The following is a 14,697-nucleotide window of genomic DNA, read 5'->3' on the forward strand; positions in this document are numbered from 1 at the left end:
GTGGGGGTGGGTTTAACAGCAACGACTATGGGTTCCTTTTCTCTAAATTTAAAGAGGATAAAACTATTTCTTGAGCAGGAATTTTCATCTCAAAGGTGAGTGCTGATTTTAAAAGTTGGTATAGATTCCCCATTCTGATAAACACGACTTGAAAAGATTTAAAAGATACTTCCTGAAGGTGAAGTTAATCCCCAGAAGTAATTACCTAGCCTTCCCAATGTTTGCTGTAGTATTGCAGAGAAAGGGTGAATCTTTGCGATACAGATGTTAACCAGTTAAAACAGGTGTTTTCCTTTAAAAATATAAGGACATGTCTCTGTACTCAGTAGACAAAAAGGAGCGCACCTTTAGAGAGCTGCTGGCACATTTAACACTTTTCTGTAATTTTATCCTTACAGAAAGCACAAGAGATCAAGATACTTTTGCAGTTCATCCATTTCAGAAATGCCAGAGGAAATTCAAGGGTAAAACAATCCAGCAGTGATCTACAACGCAGGAATATTTTATCACTTTACCTTTCTCAGCCTGATTGGCGATCTATTCACACTTCCTTCTCAGATCTAGCAAGCTTACTCCTAGACAAACCAGCTTTTACAGCAGCTGGCCTTCTTTTCCTGCTCCCATACTACTGATGACTGAATTTCAACAGTCCTCCAAGTCAAGATGTCATCTAGCTTTCCCATTTCAAGTGTCGCTGGGCTAAAGTCAGTATGGAAGGATTCGTGAAATTGTAATGAGTTGACAACTGCCAAAATGATTTCCATTGCTAGCAACATCTGCTGTGTCTAAATTTATAATTAAAATGAAATCATGCATGCAAAACGAAAAAAATCAATAAGCTTCCATTTTGAGTTTTTCTAATGTTGAAAGAAGTTATTTGATTAACTCTGTTTTAACCTGAACATCTGGCAGCATTATAGACATGTTATGACACCCACAAAAAATGGCTATAACTCTAAAAATTATTTCCTTTTTCCTGGAAGTATAATAGAGCTAATCTAGGAATTATTTCAGCTACATATACTATGATATCCGTAATGCAAAAATATTACATGTGTTACCACTCTGATTTTTTGTACCTTAAGCACAGCAGGATAAATTGGGTAGCGGCAACTTCATAGAAATAAGGTGTAACTGACTATCATCTACGTTCTGAGTACCTGCTATTTTGATGTTCATGTTGTTGTCAAGCAAAAGATTTTCAGCCTTCAGGTCACGGTGAACAATCTTTCGACCATGGCAATACTCCACTGCTGAGAGGATTTGCCAGAATTTGCGCCTGGCCTCAGACTCACTTAGACGGCCATGGCTGGCGAGGTAATCTGTTAAAAAAAAAAGCAGGTTTAAATGGATTAGGCAGCAAGCAACAACCCTGAAACTAAAAATGATTCCTCTCAAATAATTAGCACTAGGAAACTCAAAAAGCATTTCAGCTGATCCGTTTCCAACCCATTATTCTCCTCTCCTCCCCTCCAAAAGAATGAAAAACAAACAAACAAACAACAAAAACCCACACTGCTGAGTAATGAAAGTCTACTCTGTTCTTTTATAGTTGCCTGACTATTCTGATAAACATTTTCATATAGCACAACTCCTGTGGAGTGGGGAATACATGGAATAAATAACTGGCTTCACCATCATGGGGTACTTTAAGCTTTAGCCTCTTACCAGTTCACACAGACTTCATGCCACACTTCTCCCTCTGAAGCCTCAACAGAGGCTGCATGGTAGCTCTTAAGTATTTTTTCTCTAGAAATAAAACAAGTACCCACACAGGGTATCCACAAGACCTCTCTTTTGTCTTCATCGCATCGCAAGCAGAAAGAACATTTTATTTTCATATTTGATTATGTTGTGAAAACTAACGTTGGCCCTGAAACAAATGATAGCTCTGAACCCGAAGACTTCATTTATCCTCAGGAACAAAAACAAGCAAAGCAGCAGCTGTGTGAGTCTTGACAGAAACAGCTTCTACAGCCAATTCTATTCTTTCTCTTACAAGGCATAAAATCAAAGAATCAACTGTCAGGATGGTTTCAGAATTGCCTTCAGCATCCTACAAAGAATGCAGTTAATGGCCAAAGTGCAGCAAACGCATATATATATTGTATACAGTTACCACAGGCAAGGGCTGAGCGTATGTACACATGGAGCAATCTCCAACCGCTTGCTGCATCACAACTCGTAGTGAAGTTAAACAAAAAACAGCGAACAAGAACTAAACTGCTGAAGCTGCCGCCAGACCCTCCTAATTACCACGTATAGAGAAAGCCCCACGAACAGGAATCATCATTTATAGACCAGCTGACACCAACATTTCTGTCTGAATTCAGTTAACAGGTTAAAACAGCTGCTTCGGCAAGTTGAAAAGTGAACGTGACGTAATGGAGGTTTTGAGCCTACACTTCTGTTTGTTTAGAAGAATCTCTGACAAAATCCGTAAGTAAAATGATTAATCATCTCTTCTGAGCTAGTCAGGTAACCTCAGTAACCCAAAAAGGATCATCTTGCCCAATACAATGCCAAAGCAGAATACCTGGCCTTGTTAAGTTGTGGTTGTTTTATCTTTAATAAAATACCATTCACAGGCTTTATAGGTGCTTGCAACGTTTTTATTTGAGCTTTTCTGCTTTCTTCATGATATGCAGAGAGGACCTGAGCAGCTCCCATTAAGCACAATGTAAAACCTGAAAACACATGTCCAGTGAAACTTCCCCCATGGTGTACTTCTGCTTCATTGTTACTACAGATAAGGACAAAGAAATAAGTTGTTCAGGAAGAGGGGGGCACAGACCCACCCACCAACCACGAGGATTTTTGCAAATACTCAGACAAACGTGAAAAAGAAAGTATTTGTTGTCAGACTGTATAAACCTGACCACTTCATTGACCTTCCATTCTTACACATGGAGAGTTCTCCACTGCCACCTGGGTCACTAGACTGCACTGTCATTAAGTGCTCCAGACAGTATCATCTTGATAATCCAAACGACTTCTGAATTATATTTTCACTTGTATGATTTAAATAAACAAATGCAAGCCTTAATACACCATCTTCTTAATACGCTTAGTAAAACAAGCTTATTTCAAAGACGTTTTATAGGGGGATCATTTAGGAAAAAGGTCTACATCCCATTACCGAGGCAACTTAATTTTTGTTTCACTTGCGGTGGGATTGAAATGATTTCACGCGCTGCTGCTACTGCCTCCCAAGCACATTCTGCGAGCACAAAGGTGGCTTCCTGAACCACCTGAAGTGGCAGCCTAGAGACCTCAGTTGCAGTATACGCATTTCAGCATCCCTCAAAAGGCATTTTTGAGCAAAGCACATTAGACCTGATCTCTGGAACCTGCGGATCTTAAAACTATCCTCAGATCTTCTAACCTACCTAAGCCTTAACCTGCTTTCAGCTGGTTTAACTTGGCAATGCAGAAGAACAAACAAAAGCCTGGCAGTAAGGGGAGAACATAATATTTGCAAGCTAAATATCATTCAGTCACAAAGTGACTGACAAATCATACAATAAAGGTGAAGTCGGATATCAAAGGCACAAACTAAATTACACTGAATGCAAGCCAGCTCTTTAAACTGTTAATCCATCATTTGTTAGCAATGCAGCAAACAAGTTAATTAATCCAAGCTGTCATTTGCTTTTACGGCTTTAGCCTGTCAGGACTTTATATTTCAAGCTTCCAAACCACCCTGGCCTTAAATATTCCACCAATCTAGCAGTCTGCACAGAAGAGGTCATTTATTCTGAAACACACTGCTTTCCTGGAGAAGTAAAACATACCACAGCCTATCTAAATAGGTGATGGTATGTGCAAGGATGCTGTTTGTGCATTAACTAGCTTGCAAATAGGAAAGGCTGGGATACAGGCAGCGTGCCAGCCCCCAGGTTACAGAAACCACTTCGAGACAGCTGAAACTTGCTGGAGACGTTCTGCCACAACTGCTAGAATCTGGACACTGTTTGAATATGTGCGTCTATACATCTCTGGAGCTAAGGACCACAACCCGCAGTTTTTATTGCGGATACGTAGAGGAAAGCATCCTGTTGTACCTTGCAAGACTGAAATAGCAAAGCTACCCGTGCTTTCATAAACGTATCCTTTGACAAATCTTAGCCTCGTGTCACGCTTTCTGGTTAGATGTTTCTACGAGAGGGTTTTTTTCATTTTTCTATAATAAAATAGAAACCAGAAGTTATCTTAGATTCAGCTGGATCCCCAGCAGAAAGCAGCAGGACCTTTGTCACAAGGCAGCCTCCCATCCAGCCTTTTCAGTAGTCCAAAGTGCACTCGTTTAGTGGGCAACTGAAAGACTAAGATGGTATTTACCTCATATGACTCCAGAGACACTGGCTGCCAAACCCAGTGGTTAATGCTTTCCATTTAAAATACGGCCCTTTTTTCAGGTGGGTATCTGTACGCGTTTTAAAATTTGGTACGTTAAGGCTCTGTTCAAGAGGCACGTACACACCGAAGCGAGTACAGCGAAGGATAATGAAGATGATTAAGGGACTGGAGTGCTTGTACAAGGGGAGGCTGAGAGTGCTGCAGGTGTTCAGCCTGGGGAAGACAAGCTGCAGAGGGGAATCTTACGTGTGTAAATACTCGACAGGAGGAAGATCACAAGGCCAGACTCTTCTCAGCAAAAGCACCCAGCAAAAGGGTAAAAAAAAGCGGGAACTAACTGAAACACAGGAAATTCAATTTAAACCTAAGAAAAAGGGGTTTTTTTCTGGGCAGGTGGTCAAGTGCTAGAACAGGTTGGCTAGAGATTGTAGTTTCCATCCACGGTCCTGAGCAACCTGCTCTGGTTGACCCTGCTTTGAGCTGCAGAGCTGGACTAGACATTCTCTACAAAACCTTTCCAACCCCAACGCTTCAGCAACCCGGTTCAGTGTAAGGCAGTGAAGACATGGCTCATCCCGTTCAAATTTAGTAACAAGCAAATAATCCCTTATTAGGGGACACACTGTATTTCTAGTTTTATGAATGCCTATTAACAGAAGCAGTAATAATCAGAGTTTCAGCTAAAGAAATGTATATTAAACATTAGAAAGAATATTTATAGTTAAAAAAACTCACATCCTGAATAGCTTTATCTAGGTTACTGAATCTCTCCCTCTAAGGAGATTTCCAAGAATGGTGTGGCTGATCCTGCCAGGTGTGGGACACAGCAGATAGCTGCTCAAGCCCATTCCAGTCCAGCTTTTTGGATCTCTGCTTAAAACATGTATGATATTGTCCAGGACAAACTGCTAGGTAAAACTAGGCTCTTACAGGTACAGACATACTTAAATACTAATACTCTAAGAAATCAAAGAGATGTCTGAATGTCTCCTTCGTGTAGGAGCGTTTCTGGAGACACTTCCACTTAGAAGAGGCACAAGACGCTGAGAAGCTGACGTTGAAAGCACAGAGCATTTTACAATCAAAGACGTCTCCTTAAGGCTTAGTGTTTATTCTGAAAGTACTCTAGAAAACTTGTAAGACTGTCTTTCTGTATAGTCTGAGCTAAGGACAAAAGAACACTACTTCGGCTCCCCAATGAGTAGAACAAAATCCAGTACAGAATTAAGGTCACTTTGGTTAAACTGTGCATCAGTTACTGCATGTTTCCAAGAGAAGCACTCAGAAAAGTATCAATAAAATTGTAATAGCATTGTTACATCTTTATTTGCACAACTATAGCACGCTTTGCATTACTAGTTACTATATATATTTAATGGAGGAGTGTTTTCACATCTAGCTGCTGTTTTGCTTAAGAAACGTTCTTCCAAACATTTACCAGCCTCTCTGTAAGTTCAGTGCTTTGCTATTCAAAAAAAAAAAGAAAAAAAAAAGATTTACTTTGAGATCTACTTCTCGTGGATGTTTGATTTTGCATTTGTAGAAGATGAGACCCACCAGACCACCTGGGCTGATCTATTTCCCACACAGCCACTGGGTACCCACTGTGAATGCACAAGAGCCTCTTGCAAAAACAGGCTCAAGTCCTAAGGTACCCTCTAGGACAAGGGAGGCAGAGCATGAACAGAACCGGCTAAAGGAGCTTATTTTGCATTTCTGTGCATTACTATCCCTCCACAAAAGTAATTTTTTAAAGCGGGTGGTGGATGCCCTGGCTGGCATCCGGCAAAAGAAATAAACATTTCGTTTCCATTGTGAATGTTTTTGGAAACCTCAGGATAATCTTATGGCTCTTCACAGTAAAGCAGAGAGATGCCTCTGTAAGAGCAGGACTATTAGCACAACAATACAGCCCAACAGTATCCCATTCTTTCCTGGCGGTTCTCTAGGCAGCAGGGTCCTCCCAACCTACCGTCCAATGGCAAAACAGACTGAAGGTTGTAAGGAACACCTAAACAATCCGGAAACTCTGCTATGAGATGTAAAATACCACAGTGAGTATGCAAATGCAGTTAAGCTGTTCTTCCCAGGCACATGCCTGGCAGTTGGAATATTTGCCTCTGAACTGTTTCTTAGTCTCTCTCCTTCCTTTTTCTATTTCACACAAGAAATGTGAAGTGCCAGAAAAGTACATACATAGGTATAGTCACCTAGTCATGTGTCAGATCCTGCACTAGAGTGCTAGATGAAGAAGTTGTGCTTATCATCACTTACTTGTTTGATACTTTCACACTAAAACCCAGTGGGAAGCCACATGAGGAAACTGAAGGACAAGATCAAAATAACTGCTCCCAAACTTCAGCCAAAAGCAACACATTCCTTTAAATACAATTGTTAAGCTAGACATAAATCACACAAGCTGGTAGTTTGGTCATGTTTACTGCTTTTAAAACGCACATGTAGTATGTCAGACTGCAAGCAAGAGGGGGTAGAAAGAACCGTAACTCAAAGCTGGATATTCCCTTTCCCCTTGCTGAACAATTACGTTGGTTTTAGGCTTAATATCTTCCTGCTGCCCAGTCTGGAGCCTTGTAATGGGAACAGTCACTGATGAGGAGCTAGGGAATTAGCCCTTCAGAACAGGTTCCCTGTGGTTATTTTAGCTAACAGATAATCTGCATCCCACCTGTGGTAGAGACTTCAGGTGAGGGGTGCTGAAGGTTACAAGACCATGGCTGTGAAAGGACTTCTAAAAACACAGTGGAAACTGCTCGTTAGAAACTTTGTAGATCTGTAAAGGATTTAAGCACAACTGAAATCTTTTTAATTCAAACGTTTTATTACATCTAAAGACCTTAACAAAAAAAACAAATCTAAAATGTAACAGCATTGTAAGTGCCTAGGCTAAACACATTATTTATTGCAATGACATTAACTGACAAAAGGCAAATTCAGAACTGCTGTGGAGTATACAAAATTTCACTGAAGCTATGACCACAGCGAAGAATGTTAGTACAGGGGCTGAAAATAATCCTGTCCATGAACTACCAGTCAGCACTATGAAACGATGGTTTAGCAGAGCTGAAAAGACTCAATGAGGTTTAATACCAGGCTACTCACAGTGAACTTGAAAGCCTGACATGGCATTAAGAGAACATTTACCAGTTACCAACTACTGACAACCATCTTTAAGAGCATGCTACCTTCTTTAAAGTATCTTATTCAAGAGGAAGATAGAAAAAGGACTTCTATAAACTCTCACAAATTTTGTACATCGCTGAATAGCAAAGTCACTCAGAAGAGCTATCACAAAGGCTAACTTCAACCCAGGGAGTCTAATCTCTCTCTCAGCTCCTCCTGTACTCGGAGAGGAAAAAAGAGGCTCCTCTGGAGGGTGAGTCAAAGCTCTGAACCAGCCCCTGGAGAGGCCTCTCACTCCTCACTGATTACAGAGGAACAGGAAGGAAGATCAGCCCCACCAGACTCAAGTTTGTCTTTCTCATCATACTTCTCCCACCTCAGCAGCTTTTGAGTAAAAATTTAAATAAGCTGCTCCATGCCACAAACCTAGAGCGAGTTTTTTGTCAGTTGTTTTTTAAGACCCCCCCCAAATGCAAAGGTTAGTCAAGGAACAAAACAAAGCACAATACTTAAATGCTGCCAGGAGACTGATTAACTAAACAAATAGTGGGTTCCACAGGTTTCTAACAGAAAATGAAAGTCCCCCCCAAAAGCAGGATTATGCGTGGCAAAATGTTCAAAACGTTGAAGACACTTGGGTACAGGACTCCAGAAGAGAATCCCACTATTTGTGCTGTTTGGAAACTACGTGTTGTAAAAGGGAGACTTTATTTCACACACATTGTTAGACTCAACATAGCAAATTCAATATACTCAAAGAAGGATCAGGACAGGAAAGAGGAAAAGCTTGCAAGTCACCTTTCTACTTTTTTGGTTTTTAAAATACTACCTTACTTTTTTTTACCTTCCAGTTACATCAAAGTTGCCCTGGACATGACATCCTGCTTTTGACACAAGCAGCCTAATGATAAGGACTTAAAGGTGGGAAAAGATAACCCAGACAAGAAGACAGAACTTTGAACATTTGAGTTCTGTTTCCATGCAATCCATCCCCCTGCCCCGCAGTGTACAAAAAAAAAAAAAAAAGATCAGCCAGGCTCCATCTCTACTGCACTCCAATCACCAGGGCCCTCTACATGCCAAACTCTATTCATTGCCCCCAAGTTCATTCCGCGTGGTGATGCTGACAGTTTCAGAGAAACCCTCAGCAGCTCCAGTTTTGTTACTGCAATGAAAATGCATGTGAGAACTCTAACTGCCTGGATATCAAGCACAGAACTCATGAAATCAGGTCTTAACCAAGAAAGGTTGTTACTTGAACACCTCAGTCCAATTCCTAAACAAAGCAACAGTACCTGCTATATACGAAATATTCCAGGTAAAAAGATCTTTTTTACCTTTGAGACTATTTCTGCTCCTCTCCTATTTTTCTATTCCTTTCTTCCGTTACCCTACTAGGATATGCTAGACTCATTCACGGAAAATAAACTCATTGCCCTGGATACCATTCAAACTTTAAACAAATTTGTTATTACTAGACAGCAATCATTTGCTCTTCACCTAGCACTTACTGTTGTAGTTCACTGTCTCTTCTGTCTTTTCTGCAGGCTCTCAGACAAGACTTTTTTTCCCCTCTGAAATTCTAACATGTTTCTGCCATTACTTCCACTCTGCTTCCTCCTCCAAAAACACGTAACAGTGGCAAATACAACCGCAGAATATCCCATCCTTAATTACAAAAGCCCCTCTGAGAAGTCATTCCAATAGATCAGGAAAAAATAATTTAGAAAAGCCTGCACAGAAATACTAAATGTCTAATAATGGACCCAGAAAGATTTCTTAATTTTTTTTTAAGAACAAACAAGGTCTAAGAGAATTAGCTAAACTCTGCCTGAAACACACATTAAAGTATCTGCACACAGGGAAGGTCTCAGAGCCTAAAAAGCTTTTGCTTCTCCAGAACGAACAGAGAGATTAAGTCAAAGTTTTACAGGAAGCGATACATATAAAAGCCAAGGCAAGAAGCCAAAAAGAGTTACCATCCAAGCTACTCTGAGAATCTTCAGCCACGCTGATTCAACTTCTGTATTTTTTGCCTTCTGTTAATTTGTCTTCCCCTATGGCCACCTAACTTTCTCACATAAAGCAGCAGCTAAAAAACCTTCTGGTCACGTAAATGCAATTTAATACGTTGTTATAGAATCTTGACTGAGTACTGAGCATGTTTCATATATGAAACCTTAAAATTACACAAGACACACGAACTTAACCTGATGTAGGAATAAAGGTAATTTTTAGATAGATTTTTGTCTTAGGCAAGTCTGCATACAAATCTTGCAAGATAAACAGCCTCCAGTGTTGTAGTTCCCAAGGCAAGTATCAAGATGAAAAGATTTCAGAAGGAAAAAACCCAAGCACAGTTGTAGCTTCATGGCTGGGCTTCAAGATTAGCACTGGTTTGAGAAGCAGCTTAGAAGGTGAGAAACACAGAATCCCCTTTCTTCTTATTCAGTGTTTCCAGATGGTATTCAGTGTAAAGCAAATCATGCTGTTCCTTCAGAAAAATACACCACAACACAAAAACCAAACCCAAAGCAACAAAACCCACATTCCTGAGAAAGGCACAAGATATTCAAAGGTTACCAGACCCCAAAACGGACCTACGCTAACACGCTGTATACAGAAATGGGAGTTATCGTCTTGGTATTTTTATCATCCCAGCCTTACTAGAACACTGTCTTGCTATTCTGCAGGTTGTAAACTATGTCAAATGAGTTTATGAGCAGCAAGCTCGTCTTCGGTCAAAAGAACACTGGCTCACACAAATATTTCATCAGCTATGCAGGAGCTGAAAAAAGACTTTGACCGCTAATGCACATTATAAAGTTAAAGGCGCTAACACAGGTCAAAATGAAATGCATTTGAACTACTTAATATCACATATTTCTTCTTTGTGGCCTAAAAAGGAGCACCGCAACATATAGCTCGTTCTGGGGAAAAATTCAGCTTGTCCCTCCTTGAAGGGACTTCACTGCTACCCTAGCCTCAATACCTTAGAAAAATCTCAGAACTGTAACTTGGGACATGTAGGCACCGCACAATTATAGAAGACAAAACATCCTAGAGGTAACCCATAACGGCACAGCAGACCGTAAGCCTGACTCCTTGAAAGTTACGACATTTACCCAAGCTACACTGATGGAGAGCTGAAAGGCTACAACCTGGCTGCCATAACCACGTCTGTGTTACACAGGCACAGAAGATTTTATTACTGCGGCCGTTACCACAATCAGGAAGGAAGAGAGCGTGCAGGAACCTCTTTCAATACTAGAATGCAAGCCTCAGGAGTGTGGAATCACTTTTACTATTCACTCCATCAGTAGTTTTTAACCTTTTTCTTAAGTTAGCATACGCTGGAACAGCTTTCCCTGAAGTTTTAGTTCCAAAATGAGAAACAGTGACAGTCATCACACATCTCGTGACAAAGGAAAGTAACATACTACATTGAAAGGGAACCTCGGGCAAGATATACAATTAACAAACTTCAGAAGTTAACGTTAAAATGTTGAACATGAGAATATTCTCTTGCTTACCGAAAATTTCTCCATTTTTGGCAAATTCTGTCACAAGGTACAACATGCTTTTGGTCTCCATCACCTGTTGATGGAGAAATCACACATGAGATTGTTTGCGGGAAGAGCAAATAGCAAACACCCCCCCAGTGGATACTTCTTTTCATGGTTCTCTTCTGATAAAGACGTGAAAGTCTTTGCCTTGCACATACAGTTATCTCAATCTTTCACTTCGGTTTTTTTTTCCAAATTACCTCAACAAGTTCAAGGGGAGCACTTGCATGCTAAGCACAAGGATAAGGTTTAAATACTTCATAAAGCCACCGTACAGAGGTGGTGGTGGACAGGATTCCCAGCCACAGGCAACTAATACAAAATTACTGTATCCTCAGCAGCTAGTTAAAAGACTTTCCTTTAAGGAATTAGCCTAAAGTAATTCCCTTGCTCAACTTTTCTAACATGCTGATGGGCTGATGCTTGCAAAAGAAGACTGGGACAATACTGACCGCTGTTACCAACAGTTCTCCAGTTACAGAAAGAAAAAAAAAAAAAAAAAAAAGAAAACCAAGTGAACATCAGTCTTGAAACCTGGCAAAATTCAGGTAAAAGTACCACAATCACAGAATCCCATTGTACGGTTGGATAGTACAGCACAAAACTATCACATCCTCACTATATCATCTGGTGGGGAGAGTAAAAAAAAAAAAAACCATCAAGCTTTAAGCATCGTCTACTTCTTCTGGTAAGCTTCAGCCTTCCTCTTACAAGAACTACTCACAGTTCAAAAATATGGGAGGCCGGAAGGAATAGAGATAAACAGGAAAAAAAGAGGGTAAGGGGAAGACTTCAAAACTTTTCCATGAACGGTTGTTCATGGCCTTGAACAAAAGATTTCACCCAACAATTCAAAATTCCATACTTCCACGATATAAGCTGGGAAAAGGCAGCCCAGTCAGTTATCTGGCAGCTTTCTTTCTAATGATCTACTCAATTGCTTGAACAGCTACTCAGGAATGCGTTGTACAAACAGCATAATCAAAAGATACACTGAAAGTGAAAAATCCTCTACTTCAAAATAAAAGAGTAATTTGGGACTTCCCTGCAGTACAATACGATTTCAACACTTAAGACATTTTGGGCCTATTTCAATAGCCACAGTAAAATAGCTCAGCCTGAGCTGTCTGCGGACAAGGCCTTCCTGAATTTGATTTTTGCATTTATGCACAAGTTTAAAGGCCCTAGGAGACTGTTCACAAGTAAACTTTTTAGAGGAATGCTTTTTTAAAAAAAAAAAAGAAAAAAAAAGGCAAATCCTGAAAGATATATAGATAGTTATAAAAACAGCAGAATTACCAAAAACTGACAAGCCAGCAGACAGAACAAGACGGCAGTTCTTCAGTCACTCCTGCACCCTTGTTTAATTCTACAACAGCTAAGCATATTATGACTGAAATGTCTGTATCTGAAGGCAAAACAGTTTGGAAAGTCTGTTTTAAACCAGCATTTGGAGACAGAAAGCTGCAACAGCCTGTGGATTACATAGAGATGGAACCATTTTTAATCAAGCCAAGATTGCTAGCTTCATTACCTAACTTCGATAATCCTCAGCAGTTCCTTGACATAAGACAATCCAGAAACTTGTAGCGTGGACAAAGTGCAGTTATGGACACACTACACAAGCAAACTAGTGAGACAGTTTGACTGAAGGCTTTTAAAAAAGTCAACTCACCTATCTACCAAATGCATTTCTAATAAGCCAACTCCTTAGCAGTAAAGCTGTAAGCACCACCTAACAATTGGCCTCCTCTTCAAGTGATCTTGCTGATCTCCAGGCTTAATTTCATTGTTCTCAGACTCTCCTCTACTATTTTTGTGTTTTGTCATTAATTCAGAAGGAACTGTGGCAGGTATTACTCAAGCTAGTTGAAATTTAACTCGCTAAGGTCCGCCTCTACTCAGTGAAATCGACATTTTAAAAGAGCAAGCGCCAGTCTCTCCCATAAGGTGAAATTAAAGCTAAATCAGTCTAAACTGGGATCTTGGTCTTTAGTCAGTAGAACAACTCCAACACCACAGGTCCAAGTCCTTGTGCTCACATTGCCTTGATAGACATCATCAGATGAACTCAAATTCAAAAGTTTAGTTTTAGCACGCACAAACCTTCATTTGTTTGTTGAGCTAGGTTTATGTGAAACAAGCACAAGAGTATCTCAGAAGCACCATCTGACTTGTTAAACAGCACACTGACCGACCCCAAAGGGAACATTCCCAGGAAGGCCTTAAAAGCAAGAGTTATCCGAAGCAGAAGCCTCAGCTTCTGAGCCAGCAGCCTCAAACATTTTACCATAAGCTAACAGGAACAGAAAATGAAAGAGAAGAGAAAACAAACCAAACTATATTTTACTATACAAACTACGTGCACTAAAAAAGTCACAAGTAAAAACCTTCAAAAGTTTTCATTATCTGCACTATCACAAGTGCAGGTTTATCTCTTATGTAAATACATATTGTTGTACCATAATTATTCATCATTTGTGTTCTAAAGGGATGCATTCAATTCCACAACATACATAGTTCACTTTAGGATAAATAACAAGTTGTCCACATCCACAGTGAAATGCAAGACTCCAACAAAAATAAATCTAAAGAACTAGTTATCTGTCTCCTCGTAAATGCACTTTGAGATAAAGTGTCTGGGAAGCTTTTCCTTGGTGCATGCATTTACATCACAAGCACGTCTGCAGAATCTGGATTTACGTATCCTCATGTCTTATCATCTTTGGATAAGAAAAAAAGGCTGCAATTACTCCTCGATTTGCAATTCTCAGCCAAGACTCAGCTCAAGAAAACCACTATAACCTCGCAGATCCTCCCAGCTAGTACTTACTCACTGTGGACACATTACGTTGAATATCCCTACCCTGCTCTAGCTTACCTTGCCTGCTAACAGGAAAAGCCTCATCACCAGGTATTTCCAACTCAGCTCTTTCACTAACATGAAATTTACAACCTTCTGTGTATTTTTAGCCGATTTCAGGTATGTGTGAGTATCTAACATGGCCAGCCTCGTGGTACCATAGAATAAAAAAAGACCACAACTGATGCACTTCCAATAAAGTGAAACACTTATCCAACACAAATCAGTTCCAGAAAAGTTGACTTTGTCACAGGCTGGTGATCTGCCAGGAGTCACTGGTGTAGAGTGAACTCTTCATACAGGAGCAAGAGAAGAGGAAAACCCCCCCCGCTAACCATACCTGGTAGAGCTTTATAATGTGCGGGTGATCAAGCATTTTCATTATCTGCACTTCTCGGTAGATCTTCTCCAGATTCACAGCATCCAGCTGAGATTTATCAATGATTTTTATTGCCACCTGCAGACAGACAGCAAAAGTGAGATTAAAGCTCCCCAACACTTTCCTCATTAGTTTAGCCTTTATTATAAAGGGAACGGTGCAACCCCAGATAACTGGGGGCTTTCTTCTACCTCAGAAATACATGTCCCACACTGAAAAACACAGCAACATAACATTAAACACGTCAGTAGCGGCTGCAGGACTATCTCCTAACAACAGTGTCTCAGAAAAAGGAAGTTTTACAAAAAAATGGAAGACACAGAACAGGTGATGGAGGCCAGTGCTCCAACGAGCCCAGGTGCAGAATGTTTTTATATCAGTAGCAGGTG

The 14,697-nt window shown here is 40.3% G+C and overlaps 1 protein-coding gene and 1 long non-coding RNA gene across 4 annotated transcripts in view; one reads left to right on the forward strand and one right to left on the reverse strand.

The window, feature by feature from the left end:
* The window catches only part of SIK2 (salt inducible kinase 2), a 55,274-nt gene that overhangs the window by 31,042 nt on the left and 9,535 nt on the right, over window positions 1–14,697 (reverse strand). For all 3 annotated transcript variants that reach the window (XM_056322854.1, XM_056322853.1, XM_056322855.1), the window contains exons 2-4: window positions 14,270–14,386; window positions 11,034–11,097; window positions 1,161–1,322 (exon numbers count right to left, since the gene is read on the reverse strand). In XM_056322854.1, coding sequence (XP_056178829.1) covers window positions 1,161–1,322; window positions 11,034–11,097; window positions 14,270–14,386 — 343 coding nt within the window. The remainder of the gene's footprint in view (window positions 1–1,160; window positions 1,323–11,033; window positions 11,098–14,269; window positions 14,387–14,697) is intronic.
* Window positions 398–5,012, forward strand: LOC130141722 (uncharacterized). The gene is made up of 3 exons (XR_008819144.1): window positions 398–464; window positions 2,334–2,439; window positions 2,649–5,012. It is a non-coding gene; the product is annotated as an uncharacterized LOC130141722 (long non-coding RNA).

This window comes from Falco biarmicus, chromosome 20 (genome assembly GCF_023638135.1).
Source record: "Falco biarmicus isolate bFalBia1 chromosome 20, bFalBia1.pri, whole genome shotgun sequence".
Classification (NCBI taxonomy): domain Eukaryota; kingdom Metazoa; phylum Chordata; class Aves; order Falconiformes; family Falconidae; genus Falco; species Falco biarmicus.